At 35.5% G+C, this 23,241-nt stretch overlaps 1 protein-coding gene across 5 annotated transcripts in view; it reads left to right on the top strand.

Annotated features, from left to right (window-relative positions):
* The window catches only part of dlgap2b (discs, large homolog-associated protein 2b), a 122,163-nt gene that overhangs the window by 77,275 nt on the left and 21,647 nt on the right, over positions 1-23,241 (top strand). For 2 of the 5 annotated variants that reach the window (XM_083562238.1, XM_083562240.1), the window contains exons 3-5: positions 7,386-7,600; positions 9,650-9,806; positions 11,733-11,952. In XM_083562238.1, the coding sequence (XP_083418364.1) occupies positions 7,386-7,600; positions 9,650-9,806; positions 11,733-11,952 (592 nt within the window). Of the gene's footprint in view, positions 1-7,385; positions 7,601-9,649; positions 9,807-11,659; positions 11,953-16,520; positions 20,330-23,241 lie in introns of those variants that run through there. The other 3 variants (XM_083562242.1, XM_083562241.1, XM_083562239.1) reach the window with 3 other exon arrangements.

Below are 23,241 nucleotides of genomic sequence, written 5' to 3'. Positions count from 1 at the left end.
TCTCAAAATGTTCTGCTTGATGTTGAAATGACCCTGAATTATATGCTGGTGCTATGTAGATACCACCAACCGGCAATGGTGGTTTTAGCCTGAATAACTCCCTGGGTGAACCACGCCATGACCCAACATCTCCACATTGATTAGTTTGAGCTTTAAAAAGCTCCTCTCTGCTTCAGCTATCGTCACTGGATGAGTAAGAAAATATTCTCAGAGCAGTCCACATATTTTGGAGACATTTCTGAGAGCTTCCTTTCATGTATAAATATCACCCTAAATGCATTTATTGCACAATTAATTTTACATCATTGTGCACAATTTATTAAACTCTCAGAACCAAGAACAACTCTTTGACTAATTGTAGCCATAAGATACATACAACATCTATATCCTTATAATATATGTCTTTTTATATATTAGCCATTTAGGCTGCACTGGAGATTCCCCCTTACTGACCTCAGTCCAGGACCTTTTCAGTACAATCACAGAAGCAGCTCAATTAAAGGTAACCAAATCAATAAGTGCTGTTTAACTACAATCACACTAGACTAGTGAGGCTGGAATTGTTTTGTTGCTACACACATTATTATAAACTACATACTATAAATTATAATGTTATGCAGCTAAAATAAATAGTGTTGCTCTATAAGTAAAAGCATACAGTAGCAGGCAACACATCATAAGTGATATACAGTTTTTAGCCAATTTCATTCAATGCATTTGACTTTACTACCTTCTTATAATGAGATGAGCTGCATACACCTTTATCTTTTGCAAGTTCCCCATAAACTTATTTCCTTTTTTTTCTGAACTGGTCTTCTGAGAGTTTAGACCTTTTTTGTCATCCATAATTTTAACGTGACATCACCCACCCCTCCTCTCCTTTCTAAATGTGTATGAGTGAGGAAACTTCTCTGGGTGGTGGGTGCAGACTCCGAGTCCCGACCAGGTTCATTGACCGTGACATAATATAATAATTGATGCAAACAAAATATATAAAAAAAATAAAATAAGTTAAGTTTTTATCCATTTATAAATAAAAAGGAAGGACTGATTTTGCGCAGTGTAGTTTTTGACTTGTATTCAGATATTTGAAATATAGTGAAATTAAAGTAAAAGTCTCCTCAAATGTAAATACTTGAATAAAGTACAGATAAGAATTACATTTATCGCGTTACTGTCCACCACTGGTTCTACCACCTTTTCATACACATATACTGTACAGGTGAAACTAACTGACTCAGCATTGCCTCCTTTCTGCATAAAAATTAATTAGAAGTTCCCAAAAATGATCGCTTCCCACAAGCATGTATTTAATCATATGATTGTAAGTATAATTACGAGTGTTGCAGTGTAATTTTTTTTTAACAGATCACTTTTACATCTGGAGCAGCCTGTCAGCTTTTGCATATGCTTGATATGCTAATGTGTATGATTCATGTGCAGCTGCTACACCCACATCCTACACATAAGTTTCCCTGCATTCTTTTAAAACAAACTCTACAACTGTGTATGAAGGAGATAAAAAAAAAGTTTGAGTGGTTCTAGTGAATTATTGCAACTGTATCATTGAAGTGTTTGAATTGTGATGCTTGGCAATGAGGAACTTGTATGATATCCTCGGAAGAAGAGTCTACACATAAGCGAACATTTTAATCCATGAAGATCACTAAATTATTGCTTTGTGTATGCTTTCAGACTAAACAGTTAAATGCAAGAGTGACTCTCTTAAAGTTCCTCCATTTGCCAATCTTTAAACAGCAAACGTTATTTAACAGCAAACGGGAAGTGGTAGCTCAGTGGTTAAGTCTTTGGGATCCCACTCGGAGGTTTGGGTTTCCACTTCTACTCTGGGCTCTTAAACAAGGCCCTCAGTGCTTTGTCCTCCAGGGACACTGTATCGTGGCTGGCCCCAGCTTCCTAACATCACTGGGATATGCAAAGAAAAAATGTCACAGTGCTATAGTGTACACACTGTAATGTGTAAAGTGTGCTGTAATGAAAAAGCACCTTTCATTACCTATAAATGTGTGCACTTTCTGTGGCAATGAATAAAGAACAACTTCCAGAAATACTTAGCAAAAGAATAGATTTCTGTAGAATTCTATATTATTCTTTGTTATTCTGTACATGAAAATTTCTATATTATTCTTTATTATTCTATATATTCAGATTTGTAAAATGCATTATAGATAGATAGATAGATAGATAGATAGATAGATAGATAGATAGATAGATAGATAGATAGATAGATAGATAGATATCAGGCACATATAGGCAGTGAAAAATGTGCAAAAGCTGATAATTAAGTACACTAAGTATATGTATAAGTATACATGTATGTGAAATATTAGGCAGGCTGTGGAGTATATAAGGTTTATATAGATAGTCTGCCAGGAAACCACCTGCCACGCCTTCCTCCAAAGCTCTCACTCAGCCTCGCCCTGCTCTAATCACCTGCACCTGTTCCACATTACCTTTCCCCTTTTAAGGGTCCCGTTTCCACCTCTTGCGGTCGGATCTACTAAGTTGCATACAGTGATCTACCTGACTCCATACTGCCAGTATTCCCCGTTGGTCCATGCTCCGGCTACCGCTTCTAAGAAAGCACGCCTACCGCGGCTCACAGAGGCGATCAAACTACTTAACTTGGGGAAAGTCCGCAATGATCGCCTCCGGCCATACCTTTACTATCCTCACAGCTGGTTTCACCCTTTTGATCAGTGGTGTGTATTTGGGTAGCAATAACAAAGAGAGGTGATCAGACCCAAATGTGGAGGGAAATGGCTGTGTTTGCCTCATGTATGCTTATGTAAACCTGATCCAGTGTGTTGTCCCCACTGGTAGAACAGGAAATATTCTGATATATAGATTATATATATCAGATATATATACACAGATATTTTATGAACAACACTATGTGAACACCTGATCATCATACCCAGAAGTGCTTGCTAAACATTCAAATTCAATGTGCCCCTTTATTGCTATAACAGTTTCCATTTTTTTGTGAAAAAAAGTTACCCTGCCAGGCATAACACTGGTGGTTTACATTTACTTAAGAAATAACTTCGACCTGAATGGCTTAAAAACTCAGCTATACTAGTTTAGTGGTGATTTGTTCAAAACTCATGACCTCAGTAATCTAAAAGCTTAATCAGACATTTCTGTCAATGGGCAAATACAATTTCATACAGCTGACTTAGGATACAGTGAACAGTATTGTGAACTATGAGTACATTTTAAAAAGATTTCCCTATACTCCTCCTTTTGTGCTAGTTGTATGTTGTATTTCTTTCCTGAGTCATATGTGGATATTGGAGAGGCGTATTGGTAACAGCATTGGCATGTAGAGCAGCTTGTACTTGGCTTCATTGCCACTCATCTGAAAACAAATCGAATCTTTGGCAGAACATTTAGTCACAATCTGAACATCACATAGCATACTGGAAAATGAAACCACTTGTCATAGAAGATGCCCTTATGGGGAAGAGTTCTTTTCACTGTGAAAAATGAACAATGAAAATATTAGACATGCACCCAAAAACACAGGCTTTAACAAAACTTTATGAGAAGAGGTGACAGAAGTAGACGTCAATTGACTGCAACCAATTTGAGAGGAAATTAATAAATAATAAATAAATACACATAGCCAGCTTTCCCGACTGAAGTGCTAACTGTATTTTGGGCCAGAAATGGTACTTAAAAATACACCACAAAAAAAAAAGAATATAAGCTATTACCAAATTGCATAAAAACCTGAATGAAGACTTCATTAAGCAGCTGAAAGTGTAGCTAGAGTAAATGATCACTGATTCCTGCATAGCCGAGAAAGGCAATGATGAAATAGCAAAGGAATTCCAGCTCACATGTTCCATTGTATAAAATGTTAAAAATAAAAGATAGGGGGGAACCCTGAAAGACAAGACAAAGAAATCTTGATCATTAAGAACTTTCAGATGGAACTATTTCCTTCACAAATCTGATTTGTCATCATAAGGAAACCTTCCCTATGATCTCATCACTCTGATATGTGCAAAAAAAAAACATTTTATAAGCCAGAGGCATTTTGGAAAGCGCTATAAAAAATAAAAATGGAACTCTCTAGCCAGAGAGGAGAGCGGTATTTATTAACTTGAATGCTTTGGCAACTATTACGTGAAGAGGTGAATCTTTGTGTTGGGGCTAGGTGAAAGCTAGTGGCACAAGACACCTTTCGAGAGGTATGGATTGGAATGGATTCCAGTAAATTTGTGCAGTTTTTGAAAGCTAATGTCACACTGTCAGTCAGGAAACTAAAGCTGAAAAGCGAATTTATTTTAACCATGTCCTGTTTGGACACAGGTAAAATAAAAAAAACAAAATTAATACAACAAATAATAATACAATATAATGCAAATTCCAATGAACATGTGAGGGTCATACTTTTTGTTTTTAACAAAGAAGACCCATGAGCATGCTGCCCACACAGTGAGTAGGATGTAAAAAGACAAGAGAGAAAAATGAGCTAAAAGATCATTGGTTTGGAATTATTCAAGGCAGTAGTTGATTGTTCTTGTTCCTATTGTGCAAGATTAACACCCCAATTCTTTACCAATGCCAGCAAGGAGCCCTTCTCGAGGATTTACACCAACCATAATTAGAAATGAAATTGGCATTTGCAACTGGCAATGTACTAAAAGAAATCTTCATTTTTTGTGGGTCAAGCACAAAATTAACATGGTTTGGCAAATATTTATTCTCTGTTGTGTTTTTAGTGCAGTTATAGCCTCTGTGCAATTAAAACTCAAAGGAGGGACTGGGTGGGAACACAACATTTATGTACATTTTATCTAAATGTATGGATTTTTCTTTTATGGATGTCTTTTTTATTATAATTTTCTTTCTTAATGAAACCAAAAGTACTAAAAGCAAATCCAAACAATAATGTTGAGTTTTTGAATTGAGTATATTTCATGGAGATCCTCCACATCAATTTTGTTTTACTTTTGCAAAAAAGTACTCTGCACTCTTTACTGTGGTTGCTCAGTGATTCAGGGAATGGCCTACTAACAAAATAGTTTTGAAGTTCGATTCTATCACCTAAAGTCTGACAGAAATATAAATTCTGCCGACTGCCAAAAACTATGCAAAACATTTAATCCTAGACAAGTTCTTGAGATAAATCTTCTACATGATTTTTTGTCAACATACATGGAGTCATCATTCCCAACTTTGGCTCCCAGGCTACAGCGTCATATTATGTTTTCTGTTCAAATCAATCACAACCTACATGTAATTAGTCCCTAATTACATGTCCCTATTTGTAAATTATATGTTTTTTAATACCGTATTTATCTGACTATAAGCCGCTATATTTTTCCCACGTTTTAACCCCGCGGCTTAAACAAAGAAGCCCAGTTTCACAAACTTCAAGCCAAAAAACTGAACCCCATAACATTAGACCAATGAAATTTCCGAACGGAAACGAAAAAACGCACCTCACCTGTGTTCTGAGCTGCACGGCATCGGGAGAAAAAAAGTTTTTCTTACATGCACGACGATGCCAAAAGATAAACTCCCGAGAGAAATAGTTGTGAAAGGAAGGAGGAAGACAGTAAACAATGACTTTCTTGGTAGGCTACTGTTTAGATAAAAGCCGTTGTAACGTGTTGAGTCTGGGTCATAGGAGAGCTCGCTAACTCCAGTTGCAACAGAAATCATATAAGCACAGACAGGTTTCCAAAACTCGTGCTTTTTTATTTTTCTTGGCAACAGCGTTACGGGTTAGTCAAAGAAACTTCGAAATGAGCATCAGAAAATAATAAGGACATATTCCTTGGTCTTGCACACATGCAGTAATACCGGAAATAAGCGGCGGCAGGCTATTCCCAAAATGCCGCTCTGCTCTTAAAGGAGCCACAACATATTTCACCCATTACACCGTGTAACAAGCACTGTCTTTCATTAAAACCTGTGTAAAGTTCATTAGTTTCAGTGTAGACACCTGCGGCTTATTTATGTTTAAAATAAAAATATTTGTCAAATTCAGTGGATGCGGCTTATATATGGGTGCGCTTAATAGTCTGGAAATTACGGTAATTCTTAAAGGCTATTTAGGGGTATGCTAGATTGTTGGTACTACACAAATTAGGGGTTTGTCATTGAGGACTTAACCTTTTTATTGATGGGTTGTCTACCTTAAAGGAAAACATTTGGGTGGAGTGCATATATTAACATTTCAATGTATTTTAATGTAAGATTTGTTTTTATTAAATCTATATTTGTGAAATAAGGTACTCAAGCTGTCAAGTCCTTCTAAAACATATCAGATATCAGTCATGAAACACAGAGTAGCCATAAAACTGAAAAAAAAATTTATATTTCACTAAAATTACCAATCTTTTACTTAACCCACCAAAACAACTGTCGCACAATCACACACAACATCAATCTGAATGCATGCAGTTGTCTGATATTCTGTGGCAGAAGAATAAATGACATCTTGAGTGTGTATGTAGTTCTCTTGAAAAATGAAACAAGTCTGTGTGTGTCTGCTGCAAGAGATTTAAACATAACTCCATGTTTAACCAGTGACATCTACGCAGACTATAAAAGAATGACAGACAAAGCAATGCAAAAAGACAAATACAAGAAAGACATTCTGCTTCATTATCCACAGTGACAGTGAGACAACAACCACTCAGCAACTCATTGTTTGTCGCTTGTTCCTCCAGTTCCATCTCCAGTAACCACTGGCCTAATTTCAACACTTTTGTAGTTTTCACAGTTTTTGCCTACAGTTATTTTCAAAACCATATTGCTCATGCACAGCACAAATCCATAAATGCTTTTTTTTTTTTTTAGTTTTATCTAAAATTTTCTTACTTTTGTTATTAATTGACAGAGGTCTGGTGGCCTCACATGTGTCGATATAAACACCTTGGTCACATCATCAAGAACACATGAACCCTTTGCTCATTCATGCAATTATCCAATGAGACAGTAATGTAGGAGCTTTAACCATATCATGGTTGTTTGTGCCTGGTGGGCTGCTACAAGTATTTCAGAAACTTCTACAATTCTTCAGGCATTTTCTACAGTCTTGTCTAGAGTTTAAAAAATACAATAACCAAAAACATCCACTGAGCAGCAGAAAGGGGGTGGAAACACATTGTTGATGAAGTAAGAAGAGAATGGCCAAATAGGTTAACCACACAGGGCTGGTATGATAACTCAGATAACATTCCTTCTATTCATCAAATAATGCAAACCTATATTCGCCTTAATGCCATGGGTCCATGTTTAACCGATGTCATACCTTCCTGCATCTCTATTTTTAACTCGAGGCCATCACCTTACTTTACTGATCCATGCTTGACTGAAGTCCTTGCCTTGTTTGGGCCTAGGTGCCTCAGGATGAGTGGAGTGGTTATCCTGGAATCGAGAAGGACGAGGAGATCCCATGTCGGAGGATGCGCAGCAGCAGTTACGTGAAAGCCATGGGGGATGATGAGAGTGGTGATTCAGACACCAGTCTCAAAGCATCGCCTCAAAAATCTGTCCGTCCAGATGCCCTCATTCTTAAATCCGCCATCCACAGACCTCATATAGACAGACAAAGGTAGGAGTGACACTGTAGTTTCTCTGTCCTTTTCTGATAAGATCAGACAAATGTTGCAGAGTCTGATTATAATTTGATTTGCTCTTTCATGCCAAAATCAATTGTCTTGCTGTGTCTTGCTGCAGATGGATGGTATTGGTTTGACATGGCTTTTTATTTTTCCTAGAGGTGAAAGATAAGTGTGGACATAAAGTGTAACAGAGCAGCCTAAGGAGGCATGCCTTGGGAGCAGTTACTATCACTTCTATTTGTGCTGTGAGATATGGCTAGTGGTTTGTTTTACAATCTAGCAGATTCAACATCCTAAATGTGATTGGGAAATGCTTTCTGTCAAATTTATGCTGCACTTTTAAAGGCAATGTGCTATATTATTATCTGCAGTAGATGCATGCACTATGTCTTGTTATTAGATACACAAAAGGATATTCAGCCTATATAAAAAGTGTGATCTCTCTATTGTTTCTTGTTGCATTGTGGATGGTTGAGTTCGTATTTGTTTGGTTGACACCTGCATTGGAATTAATGCTATGCTGTGATGGATGGTTTTACTTCTTATAACAAGCAGGTAGACGCTGTTTGCTTTAGTGTATATATATATATATATATATTAAAAAAGAAAAAGTTGTAGCCCACAATTATGCATGTGTGTTTGCATAACTGAAAAACATCCTGTTACATTAAGAAGGCATCTCATTTCCAAAGGCTTCAATTTTATTGAAAAGTTATCTTCTGCGAAAAATGCATAATGTTTGATTGGATACTGTAATACAACTTAAAAAGTTTTCATGTTTATTATATTTGCGCTATGAATATTTATGCCTATTAACAATTTTTTTTTCAGAGAATTTACAGATTAGCTGCAATCTCTCAGATATAGAAATCCCTCAAAAGTGTGAAACTTAATGAAGAAATCCCTCAAATGTCTAAAACTTAGTCCGTTGAAGGCTTATATAATAGTGCTGCTGCCTGGGATGGATCATTATCTCTGACCTTGCTGCATGTGTTGGGTGCAGATATTTTTATTTAAGCTTGCAGTCTGCAGGATATTGAAGCCTAGCTGGTAATTTGTTAGCAGTGACTCATATGAATATTTAGTAGATTGTAAGTAACATGAAGCAAGCCAAGAATAATCCAGCTTCTCTGCCCTCCAATAAAGGTTAGTAGAGAAAGGTAACAAACATCTGACAGCTCTGCTACAGATAAGAGGAAGGTTTTGTGAATGAATCTATGCTTATTACATACTCTTGCAATTGACAAATATTACATTTTTTCCTCGAATTCTGACCTTGCGTGGTATTTGTTATTATACAGTGTGTGACTCATAAACACCAACAAAATTCAACAGTTAGTTTTATTGCCTTGTAAATACATTTTAGGATGCACTTATGTATTATAAAAATGAGAATGCAGCCTATTACTACAGATGTCGAGAATGTGCTTCACAGTCTGGGTCTGACAGCCTGTTCTGTTTTAAAACTGAATCACTGCTCAGTACCAAAAATAATACAGACCAAGCTTTCTAAAATGATGCAGTCTAGTCTAATTATCAACAAATTAAAATATCATGGATAATTCATTGTAAATGCTGTTAAACAGAAGTCTGAGATTAGTTCTAGTGTAATTTTAATGGCTTTTGTAAAATTAAAACAAATTGTCCTATCCAACAGTCTTTTGAATTGTGTAGTTGTTAAGATCAAATAGATGTAATTCATTAAATTCATTAAAGTCACTGATGTTTGCTTAATGTATTATAAATGTTGTCTGAGATCAGATTGACATTGGTTGAATACATTCACTGCTTATGGTATTCCATCAATGTAGATGTGCACTGCTTCAGTCATATGGCTACTGTATGTCTGAATGCTGTGTCTCTGTATTAGTATTTGTGTCTAAAAATAGCTAAACTTGCACATGGATCTGGCTGTCTAAACTCAGCTTAGTGAATGGATGCATTTTTCAGTACTTTTTTTCTACAAAAATTAACAAGAAATCAGGTTGGTGGAAAATAGTATCATGGCCTGCAGTTGCCTGCTTGTTCCCTTCATTTAGCCAAGGCTACCGCTTGCAAACCACGAGAGATTTGCGTCCTCACCCTGGTGTTTCTCTGGACCCAGCTGCCTCCTACAACCCTCCCCAATACCGTTCTCGCAACCAGAGCTACATGCGCGCAGTCAGCACCCTCAGTCAGGCAAGCTGCCTCAGCCAGGTGAGTGTAAGCAGGTTCTTCATACATACACACATTTTAAACGCAGACGTGAACACTCCAGAACTTTTATTATCAAAGAATCTTGATCAAAAAGATTATGATTAAAAATGCATTAAAACCCTCTCACATATTAACTTACTTAAGCAACACATTAAACATAGTAACACACTAAGCAGGACACCGAATATTTTTGTTGTTTTTGGAAATGTATGTTTTACTGCTGCCATGATTAGATCTTGATCCTGGATGTGGAGTTTCGCATGGTATTTTTTGTGCTATTATTTGGATGTTAAATTGCTCCTAGGTATACATTTTGTGTAAATGTGATTGGTACCCTGTATTATCATCCTACCCAGGGTGTATTTCCTGCCTCATGAGTAGCGTTCCTAGCCAAGGCCCGTAATGGACTACAACCCTGACCAAGATAGATAACTAATAAATTGGCCAGTAAACATTTAAAAGACCTCTTATAGTTATTCAGATGAATAAATAAACAGAGAATCCTCTTTAAACCACAATTAGATTTCTTTCAGCAGACAGAATATAGCCATTGGCTAGGCTCTTTAAACTTTTATTAACCTTTTTCATAACTCTACACTGTCAAACAATCAAGATTATGCTAGATTATATGCAAGATTATATCACAAATACATGAGGGCATAAATTGATAAGCAAAGCTAGCTTTAACTCCACTATCCATTGTATGTGCATATGAGTATATTTTTTGCACATTTTTGATGTGTAATACAGTAATTCCTCGTTCATTGCGGTGGTTATGTTTCAAAACCGCCCACGATAAACGAAAAACTGCGATAAGCAGACGCCACCCCAAAAATGCCTTTTTATGTATACAGTATTGAACTGTATTAACATTGAATAATTAATAATCATATTTCTATTAATACATTTCATTATTTCAACATAAAACTGTTTTGGTCTATTGTGCTATCTGCAAGAGACAGGGAAAATCAGTGAAACTAATTGGTTATGTGGCAAATGCAATTCCGCGTTAAACCGGGACGCGAGATTTGAACCGTGGTATAACGGGGGATTATTGTAGTTGTATTTCTAACGTAGGCTGTGCTATATATTTTTATTGTATGTACAAAATTCAGAACTTGTAATATAACAGTTTGTCAGGATTATGCATGCTTTTTTTTCAAATTCAAAATTAAGTATAAATTCTATTGCCATTACAAATGACTGAACACAGGTTAATTTTTTTTCTGGATTGGATTGACTTTTGCATGCGGTTACTTGGATTTCTTTAAGAAAGAGTAACAAGCAGCTTGTATGTTGTTCTGCGCAAGATCACAAAGCCATAAAGTCTGTTTTGTCAAGATAAATGCAGTGTGGTTTTAGTCTTTGGATTTATAGGCTGTTTGAATTGTTAATGCTTTTGATGGTGTTAATGGATTTATGGAAATAATGGATGTGCAGTAATGAAGTAGGAAACATCCTTTAAAATGTTGGAATGGAATCAAGAATGTGTTATGAGTGGCTTCTGATGATAATGTATGTCGGAGAGTTAGCTTTTTAAGGAAAAGCTTCTGCTGCTTGATGCATGTGTGTGTGGTGTCTAATCACTTCTTTCTTTCAAGCAGGTACTTTAAATATGCTTTTCACACACCACCAACTTTTATTTATTGTGCAAATATAGTAATTGTAATTTTTTTTCATTTCTTTATTTAAAAAAATGTTAACTGCTGGCTATATATATATATATATATATATATATATATATATATATATATATATATATATATATATATATATATATATATATATATAAAGGCTATATTTGTCGGTCATTTTCCCTCCTGCTAACACTCCTTTGTATTTATTGTGCAAAGGGGAAGAATCAAAGTGAGAAAGAGAAAGGAAGAGGAAAAATTAAGGACTGCTATTCCTGTTTTTGTCTCTCAGGTGAGTGAGACTGAGGTCAATGGCCAGTATGAGTCAGTTTGCGAGTCCGTTTTTAGTGAAGTAGAGTCCCAGGCCATGGAGGCCATGGACCTTCCTGGCGCTTTCCGCACTCGAAGCCACAGTTACCTGCGTGCAATTCAGGCTGGGTATTCCCAAGATGACGACAACTTGCCTTCAATGACATCCTCCACTGTCACTTCAACTCTCAGATCCACAACAGGTAAACCGCCCCTCGAATCCAAAAAGAGAGAAAGGGGTTTCAAAGCACATATCCATCATACCGTTCGTACATCCTATAACATACCTACATATGTACAGTGGGGAACCCTTGTGCTTGAGAGTTGCTGGGATGTGAATGTTCCTGGTCAAGTTGTGTCCTTTTGTGTGTTTGTTCATTTGCTTTGACCTCTTTGTCCTTTAAGTGTTCAATGGCAAATGTCGGCAGTTGTGTTTTTTCCAGTGATAATGAGAAGTTAACTTAGGAAGGGGAGTTCACATAGATGAAGGTCCTCACAATACAACACATGGTTGCTCCTTAACACAAAGCATGCTCTCTTTTTTTTAACAAGAAAAAGGATGGGAAAAGACAGGAAAGTAAAGAAATAAAAAAAATTGAAGGGTGTGTGTGGGGGGTGTCAACATGATCAGCTAAAGACAAAGATCTTAGCAATGTACAGGTTATTGCAGTCTTTTGCGTTGTTTTAAAAAAAGAAATGTAGCAATATTATAATCAGTGCAACCCTCTCTCTGGTTGCACAAAGTAAATACAAAAAATGTATAAACAGCTTGAACACTTTTTGTTTATTTAGTTTGAAATCAACTGAGAAATGCACATTGTGCATATAAGTGGTTCAGGACATGCAGTATTCCAGAATTAGGTTTTTATTAGGATAAATGGCTATTAATGAAAATATAACACAGTGACATTCTAACAACATAATTCATTTAAAAAGCATTAATCACAGGGACAAACTAAATTGAATTTGTCATTTTAATTATTATATTGTAATATTTAAACACTACAGAAACTAGTTAAAAAGTTTGTGCAATGCTAGCATAAATTGCATCCTTCCATGAGTACCATCATTGGTTTTTTTGTGCAAAAGGGACCACTCCCTGAACACACACTCATTAATTGTGCATCTGTGTACATTCTAAGTATAGCTATGAACCCTATTGAAACTCTTTGATTATTTCAATATGTCAAATACTGTAATCCATCTGGATTTTCTTCTGTGTATAAATAGGCCTTTTGATGCTCCATGTTTTTGTTCAGTTTGTTTGTTTAATCCAAATGAACTTTGTAGTGAATTATCTGTTTATACATTTTGATGTGGGTTTCTTTTTCTTTATTTTCCCTTTTTTTTTTTTTTTTTTTTTTTTTTTTTTTTTTTTAATTGGAGTTTCTTTGATTGGACCTTTTAATAAAAACACCAGTGGTTTAATATGTCAAAACCAACACAACCACCCAAGTGACTGCAGCAACTGAGGATTAAGGAGAGTTTCCCAATCCCACGGTCATACCCTGCTGAAGCGCTTTCACCGTACAACGCTCCATCTCGACCTTTAACATGTGTGGAATGAGTAACTTTTATTTGTTTTATTCTGGTATATAACGCATCTAATTACACTCTTTGGCAGCAAATTGCAAAGGGAGCTTTTGAGAGATTCAAATGCTTTGATAAGTGGTTTGTATCTACAGAAGCAATGAAATAAAATGTGGCCATTGACAGATTTTAAAGTGTAGAACAATACAAAATAATGCAGTCATTTCTTTTGCCCATAGTGCTTGTAGTGCTTTATTATATGTATGCAGGTCCGATTAGTTCGAATCTTAAAAAGCTTATTCTCTTTTCACACTTTTAATCAATAGCTTTATTCAAAATAGATGCAATACATTTATTAAGTTCAAGCTTATCTGCTTTATTTGGGTATCTAATGTCCCAGTAGAACCAACTCTGTCCCTCTAATGCAGCAACAAATAAGCAAAATGCATTTGGGTGCCATCTAACAATTGACAGTGACAGATATGGTTCATCTAAGATAGCAATCAGATCAATGGTAGGCTTCAACAACCGCCTATTATTAACTGTGCAAGAAAAGAAGATCAAGATAATGTCATTAAATTCTTGATTTTGATAACCACATTCTAGTTGTGAGGATAATTAGTTGGAGTTTAAAAGTTTGTATAAGCCCTCAGTTAAGAGGCAAGGAGAGAAACAGAGCCTCTCCTTTGGCCAGCCAACACTACACAAGGAGATCCAGAGGAAAAGAGCAGCAGGAGGGTCACAGGTATTTTACTGACAACACGCATACATATATCTATGTATATGTGTGTTTTTACACTGCCTTCTCAACTGATTAGGGACTAATGTCATGACGGCTGCCATGCTTTAACAGTAGATTAAGAAAAGTAGTGTTTGCCCCAAAGCAGTTTGATTCAAACTCTCTGACAAATCTTTAAACAACTGGCAAAACCCAAGAGTTTTTTTGTACTTGGGAAGTGAAATAGGTATTGTGAGTTGTTCACAAAACAAACAAAAAAAAAGATTTCAAGTTCTCTCTTTAAAACTAAAATATCAGTGTATTGTTGGTGTGGACGTTTTCAGCCATGTAGGACAGTGGGATTGCAGCCTCTCCCTGGTGCAGCCCTTGTAGGTCTTGTTTTATACTCTGTTTACACCCCCACATCTCCACACAGTACAATCGGCTTTACATTGGAGGACCTAATATGTTCAATAGGGTTCATATCTATTACTAGGGCCACTAACTTGTGATTGTTCGATTGCCTTTTCATCTTTTCTGTTGCACAAAAACAAAGAGACTTACAATCTGATGAAAGTGTTGATACAAGGATGTAATAGATTTAGCATCTAGTAAAAATCTTTTGATTTTGGTAGAATGATGATTATGAAAATGGTAATGATGATGATGATGGTGGAAAAGCCATGGGATCCCCGCTGTCCTTTGGACTGATGAAAAGATGGAAAGACATTTGGAGGCTTATGCTTGACAGGACCGAGAAGGCAGTGTAAACACACAATACAAAGCCTACAGTATGTGAGTAAAAGCAGTCACACACCACCGTTTGCCAGCAGTGACAATATAAATCAGTGTAAATACAAGACTTAGAATTGTATTTGTAGCAGATCTACACTGAACTGATCACTTCTGACCAACAGTGATGCATTTGCATTGCCTCCACTGGAAACCAGCTAAACATAGCAAATTCTGAATAAAATAAAAACCAATTGGATCCTCTGAAAAAATATTCTTAATTTCAGAGGAAGAAATGGATTAATATAGCTTGCATGGATAATTTTTTTTTACATAACTTGGGTTAATATGTTTTGTCAATTAGAACTGACAGAGACATTGTTCTAATATCAGCACACTTTACTAATTATAGTTATTGATTTACTTACTTTATTTAAAAAAAAAAAAAAAAAACAGAGTTTTCACTCACATACTACAGGTGTGGGTTCAATCTCTCCAAAAGTATTGAAACAGAAAGGCCAATTTATTCATCATACCCTGATGACGTTTGGGTTTAAGGTTAAAAGATGAATATTGGTTACAATTTCAGCTTTTTTTCCCTGATAGTTAAATGTGTTGAACTTCTTAGAACATGGCACCTTTTGTTTAAACCCACTATTTCCTGTTGTCCAGATGTGCTGTTAGACTGTTTGACAATTTAAACAATTAATAACACAGGTTTTGCTTGTAAAGACGGCATCCTTGTTAAAAAAACACATTGAAGACCAGAGAAGTGTCTATGGGTGAAAGGCAAGCCATTTTGAAGCTGATTGCCATTGCTGATTGACCGAAGCCATTGCACATGAATTGGGCATAGCCTATACAAACATTTGGAATGCCTGAAACAGAAACCACTGGTAGAATCAGATGGCCAGTTTGGAATTTGCTAAGAGATATGAACTGAAAAAGTTATGGCACCAAGATTAGCCTTACTAAAGTGATGTTAAGATCATAGTATGGAAAAAGAAAGGATTTTCTCATGATCCAAAACATACAAGCACATAAAGCATAGTGGAGGTATGGATTTGCATGGTTGTTTCTGCAACCACTTCACTTATCTTTAATATTGACGTACTTCATTGTGAATTTAGAATTCCACAGAAACACCCTACTAATACAACAACTTAATTAGTGGACAGACTGGAAGGATTTAGAATGCAAAAGTCAATCATGAGACCATGAGACTGTAAAAGACTGTAGAAAGAACATTACTCATAATCTTACATTCCAGTGCTCATGGTAGTTCTCACTCTCCAGTGTTCTGTATTGTTAATAGATTTGTGTCACCCAAATGAGGATGGGTTCCCCTTTTGAGTCTGGTTCCTCTCAAGGTTTCTACCTCATAACATCTAAGGGAGTTTTTCCTTGCCACAGTCGCAATCACTGCTTATTGTCATTATCAGGGATAAATGCACACCATATTCGATGCAGTTATTGGTAAAGAATATGTAACGTAATATTAAGTGTATATTAAAGGGGGCCTGCCACCAATAGTGCCATGATGGAACTTGTTTACCACATCTTTATGAAAATATCAGGAAACAAAAGCTGAAATTCTGATCTATTGTCATATTAATCTGTTTATGGTCTCAAACCAAATGTCTTCACTATATAGTAAAAACATGAAGTATTGGCCTTGCTGCTTTGATACTTTCAGAAGATACTATATATCTAAAAACAGGGATTACTCATCAGTAATCTGATTTTGGCACTGAATGTTCTTCAATCTCCATATTCAAATTTGTCTTCCAGAGGGCTATGATGCGATGGAAGGCACCTCTTTGTTAAATGAGGATATGATAGAAGACGATGATGGTGCTAGTTCCTCGGCTTACCAGGAGCTTGAGCGTTTTGAGAGGGAAAATGCTGCTAGGAGTCATCACAGCACAAGTTCTACTGTAACAGCCATCTCTGTGGCACCTACTTCTTCTCCACCCATTTATCGTGTTCCTGCGCCAACACCCTCTATCCCTGAACCACATGTTCCTCAGGCCATTCAGGCATTTAAAGAATCAGCCAACATGGTGGCAGCCTTCAACATGCAGTGGAAGGAGGAGATTGCGGCCATGCGGTTTGAGCTGGCCGAACTGCGCCGGGATGTGTGCAACGAGCTCAAGACCTTTAATAGCAACTTTTTTAACTTCACACAGTGTTATAACATGTGGACCTTGTGCAGGGAGGCAGCGACCTCAAGTTCTACCCAATCAAGTGAACGAGTGTCAGTTGGGATCCAGACTGGCAATAACGTTCCAGTCCGACAAAACACTGTGGATGTCTCAGTCATGTGCCAACCAGAACCGGTACCATTTAACATTTTTGAGGTGATGAACCCTCCAAGGATTGAGATCACTGAGGGAACACCTGAGGGCCCAACAACCTCTAACAGCCCAACAAGCCCTGCGAGCCCGGTAAGTCCCATCGATCTATCAGGTCAAAGACCACTAGGGGAGACCAAGATGGACACCAGCAGGAAGAAGAAAAGTCGTAGTCGACCAGAAGGACAGAGAAGCTCCAGTCTGGAACTTTGGTGCAGGAAGTACACTAGTGGGCCAATGTCATACCTGTCACTATCATTCTGATCATGCTAATCATGCAATCCAATGAAACTTGGGAATTAATTCCCCTCTTAACCAACCCTGCAAACAGGGGCAAGGTACTGTTTAAGTCTGCACACATTAAGAGCCAGGGTGCAGTCCTTGTCCCTTTGCTCTATGCAGAGATGATTGCTAGCTAGGCATTTTTTACACCGAAATCAGAAGATACCACACTGGTGTATGTTAGGTTAGCTAAACCTCATCACAGAGTAATCTATTTTGCTGCGCTTTTTTCTTCATACATGTATATGTCTCCACAGATTTGACCCAAGAATGTGGCAAGCAATGCAAGGAATGTCATCTTCATCCAACTGTCTTCGTCATTAACCACTAAGCTTCTCAATTGACTAAAGTATACACATGCTGCCCTTCTACAATGACATCCTGATGATTTAATCAAATATGAGTTCCCCCCCAAAAAAATGTCTCATTGAGTGTGTGAATGTTTAATCAAGACAACCCACTTGAACAGCTCTCAGACGCATTGAATTGGAAATGTTTTGTTTTAATCAATAATTTTTTTGCTCAAGGCAAACATCCTAAACGATGTAAGTCAGAGTGCCATCAGGGTTTTTTTTTTCGTACACTACAGCACTTTGCCACTGTGGAGATGAAGTTACTGTGGATGATCTTAGGTCATAAATCATAAAGTGTATGGTTGGGAGTTATGCTATTTTAAATGCTTCCCTCACACTAAGCCTTTTGCTGTAAACCTGAAGAGTGAAGAATGAAACATTATTGTTGTGATTAAAGTTTAACATAGTTGATAGGCTTTTTAATTGATGGTTACACATTAAATGTCCATATCGTAATGTTGGGTCGATGTGCAATATGAGCATTTGACACTGTATGTATGGGTTAATCCAAATTAAGTGGGACCAATTGTTTTCTTTTGCCAGACCATACAACACAGTTTAAACTTATATGTAATTGGAACTAAGAGTAGAAATTATAGTGTATAATGTCAGATTATATTTTGTACTTGGTAAAAAAAAGTATATAAAACAAAATGATTAATTATAGATGCCTATGAAAATCAATGCAAGCTTCCCAAGACATTTACAACATTGGGAGTAAAATGCACACCTATTCCTTATCTTGTGCATACATTGCTTATGTACACAACTACGTATACATCTACGGGAGTTATACTGTGAATCCTATAGTTAATATTTATATAATTCCACTCAAAAAGAGATACCTATTTATAGAATAAAATAAACAGTAAACCTAACAATATAATAACTATGAGAAACATTCCTTAACACAAAATATATTTCTCTATTTTTTTGGCTGTTCTGTTTTATGTGTCAAAAGTACAGACTTTAAAGGTAAATATTTTATAAAGGACAATATCATTGCCATGCCAAAGTAGTTCTTGGGAAGAAGGTTTTTAAGCTGTGTTTCACCAAACCAGCTTTGTTGAATGAGGATGATTGGTTTGTTAGCACATGATCTCTTGGGGTACAGTAAAGTGTCTGTCTTACAAAGCATGCATGTTTTAGTTTGACATTTAATGCTTTTAATTGTGTTGTGTTTTTTTTTTATTTTTGTCTTTCTTTCTATCTGTTAAGTGCAGCAACGTTTAGACTTTCAGTTAATCAGAGTGCACACTACACAATTTAACCCCTGTTTCCCAGTCTTGTGATCTCTTTACTGCATGTTCTTTCTGCAACCGCTCATAGTCAGAATTCAGTAGTTCAGTGACTCAATTTTAAATGGTATTTTCAAGCATGCTGGACATTCCTGGTGTAAAATATTATAGCATGAACACATATATGAGAAAAGGCCAATAAGAATCCAAGATAAAATCACATTCATTTGCTGAGATGTGCAACAGATCTTTGAATCTTGTACACAATTCATATAATTATAAGTGAGGGCAAAATGCAAGCACACTATTTATTCTATTAGAAATAATTGACAAGAAATAAATTTACAAGAAATAAATAACAACATACCCAATGTTGTTTGGATCAGCAAAAATTAAAACATTGTGGCATCACAATATAAAAGGCACGCCTTTGAGGAAATTGTCTTTCCTGTCAGAATTTCCCAAACCAATTCTTCTTTGACATTTTTGCATATTCCTTTTTTTTGGCTTTTCTATTGCAGATACAACCACCACAAGTTAAGTCATGTATGCTCTGAAGTGATAAGTAGGAACTCCAAATTATGCAATTTTTGACATCTGTGAATTCAACTCACAATAGGAGAAAAACCTGGACACCACCATGGACAACTTTTGATAGCATGTACATGGCAGTTCAGTGAATAAACGCAATCTTTCTAATCTATGTTATAGATTTTAACAAGTAATTATTTTTGTATGTGGTGCAGAAGCAGTTGGGAAGAGCTTCTATAAAAATTTAGATTTAAGTTGTAGTTTTCGTTTTTTGTTGTTTTTCCTCCTAGTCTTACCTCAGATATTCCAAGTTTTTGGGTTTAGGTCAAATGCAGCCAAAGTCACATGATAGACAGTTCTTGTGTTTATTTTTTTTGAGAATGCAGAATTTGGGGATTAGACCTTTTTTTTAATTGTGCAGGGTATGTGCTGCAAGAAATCATGTACTGTGCACACCCCTACCTCCACAAAACGGCTGATCACAAAGTTGTGTAGTGTGCACCTGGCTTAAGTCTATGGACCTGGGATGTAGCAAAGCAATGTAATTAAAGCCCATAATTTTAAACTATATATATTTCAAATCAACCATCTGGAAGCATTCTTTAACAAAACAACAAACATATTCACTTTTGTGAGTAATTAGCTCACGTAAAATGCTCTGCTATAGCAGATTATAAGCCTTGCTATTGCTGTCATATGGTGTATCTATATATATCCCGTATTTTCCTTTGTGTTTAATAAAATGCATTAATGATCAGACCTGAAGGCAAAGCTGAAGGCTACAGCTCAAGATTTTAATATAATTAGTACATGAAAATTGTGCCCCTACAATAAAATAAAAATGCATTAACGAATATGAAATTTAGACCCCTTTTTAATGTTAAAACAACCCTTGCTTACTCAGACACACACACACTGAAACTATTATAAAATTTAGAAGCCATGTGGACACAAACTCCATACATATATGCAACAACATCAACAACAAAAATCATTGTCATCATAACACAAGACCATACATGCAATTCAGTCTACAAACATGACGCATACAAAAACGTTACTGACACAATTTATTTCTGTAGACGTTATTTGTCTTTGTGCTTGTTCCTGCTGTTTTTAGCTCACTGCCATTATTAATTTAGTTTGCACCACTTGAGCATCTAATATTTTCTTTTTGGAAATCATGAAATAAATTATTCAGAACTTTGGAACTTTGAGCTGCCGTTGTGAATTTATTTTCCTTTTGAAGAAAAGCATAAAAAACAAATAATGTGTTGTAATTAACTGCCATTTAAGGGTTTTTTGCATTTTCATTCATAAAACTGAGCAAATGTATACAGTTTAAGCTGTGGTCTTAGTTATTTTGTTAAGTTCTTTCACTGAAATTTGTAATTGTGTACAGGCACTAATATTCAATATAAAAGAAGGAAAGAGAGAAAGAAAGATTTTTACACCTGAAGTGTTTGTGTTGTTCCACAGTCTAAAAGTCTGTGGAACTGTCCTGGTTTTGATCACTATTTCTACAAGATTCCTTCAATTGGTGTTTGGATGATGTTCTGTCTAACAGCCCTCTTTAAAATCTTACAAACCTTTTAGGTTGATTCTGAGGTCTAAGCATATGACTTTCCAAACATCTGGCAGTTTATATGTTCATATAATGTAAAGTATATAATGCATATGCTGTATGTCTATTCATTTGAACTGTTGGTGTAAATATTGCTGACATCAAATAGAATATATGAGAGAGACTTAATTAATGGTAACTGGCTTTAACAGAAATTGATAATGTGATATTATGATACATGGATTTTGGATACTTGGCCCTTTCTGTTTTTCCATCACTGCTTTTTTATTCCTAATTTTCTTATAATAACATACAGCCTATGCTGCTGAAATATATGTAGCCTTTAAATCACTGAAAAAAAATAGGCACCATCTTGAAAATTCTATTGATGCTAAATTATTATTATTATGCTAATAATAATAAATAAAACACTTATTGAATAGAGAATGCCAAGTGTATATACAGAATCTGAAGAACTTAATTCTTGTATTCAAAATGCAGAAAATGTATAAGAAATGTTTATGATTTTGTGTTTTTGCAAACTTAGCCACCTGTAACATTAGACACATGTTTTAAGAGAAGTAATATCAAAACTGCCCTTTTACTAAAGTGGTTGCTGTATGCTAAAGCAAATAGTTGCACTGCTAATGGGCCACTGGAGTAATGACAGAACAGTATGAAGCATTTTGCGGTGTCACTTACAACTATAAGATACATAAATTAGATTTCCACTATAATTTTAGCCATTAAAAATGTATGCTATTGATTTCTTTCTAAAGTCTTCTTGTCTGACTTTTCATTTTTGTAGGATAAGAACGCTTCACTCAAAATTCAGATAGCAAATATATATATTTAAAAAACTCTATAAAGTGTGTATTTTGAAACAGAAACATATTTAAAATGTATAACTAATCTATAAACCTATGTCTTCTAATGCTGTTCCATGTGCCATGAACTTCCCGTAAGTTATAAAGATGTGAAAGCCCTGGCCTATAATTGAATGCAAGCGTAATTATTTTTTTTATATAATATTTTGTCACTGTATGTTGTGTAATATCATTTTGTTTTGTTTATTATCAATTATTTATATAAAAATACAGGGAAAACTATAGCACCTTTTGTCTAGCTTGTATACATATTGTAGCTTAAATTCTACTTTTTGGTTGATTGAGAATGAAAGCTGTTGTTGTCTTCGACTATTGTAGCCATTTGCCTCTAGGTTTAACATACATTTCCTATCACCATGGTTGTAAAGAGTGATTTTTTTGAGTTAGCATTCCAGTCTGAATATTCTCCTTTGACTTCTTAGCAACAGCTTTACCTATGCAACTGCTGGCTGTCTGTCTGTCTGTCTGTCTGCCTTCCTGTCTGTCTGTTTTCTATCCATTTTAAACCATTATATGTAAACTCTAGAGAATGTTGTCTGTAAAAATCCCAGGAGATCATCGGTTTCATAAATCTGAATACAAAGTCACAGAGAGCATATTTTCCCACAATTCTGAAACTCCTGACATAATAAGATGCTGGATATAATTATGCTCCTGCTGCATGGCAGGCTAAGGAAGGGTTTTGCTGTTTCTGGATTTTTCAGAGAAAACTTAATAATGCTTAATAATTTAAGTCCTGTAGATAATCAGAAACAGATCTTTATATTATATTAATTCTTATGATACAGATGCAGAATATAACCACATTGACAAGTAACTGTCATATTTTAGGAAATTGTATTCTTTTTAATGTTTTTTTTTTTCTTTAAATTTTTTATGTTCTTTACTGCAATTTGAATATTTTGCCTTATTTTGTGTTTTGTTAAAAAAAATAGTTTGAGTATGATATAATTATATGTTATTATATAATAGCAGGATTTCTGTTTATTGTTTGCATTGTGTGTATTATTTCTTTTATGATGATCTCATTGTCTTTCCAAATTTTGAAATAATCTGTGAACATGAAGTGATACATTTTGCATTCATTCGGGCTAGTTTAAATGTTGTTGCCTTTTGACCTCCAAAGTAAAAAAAAATCTACACAAGATTGAATGCAATATACGGCTGGGTGACAAATTATAATAATAATAATAATAATAATAATAATAATAATAATAATAATAATAATAATAATAATAATAATAATAAAAAATAGGTAGTCAGGTGTTTGGTCACTATGAGCTACTAGAACATCTTCCACATG

Source organism: Silurus aristotelis (genome assembly GCF_946808225.1).
Source record: "Silurus aristotelis genome assembly, chromosome: 15".
In the NCBI taxonomy this organism is placed as follows: domain Eukaryota; kingdom Metazoa; phylum Chordata; class Actinopteri; order Siluriformes; family Siluridae; genus Silurus; species Silurus aristotelis.
Note: the sequence above shows the minus strand (reverse complement) of the source record. Positions and strands in the feature narration are given on the sequence as shown.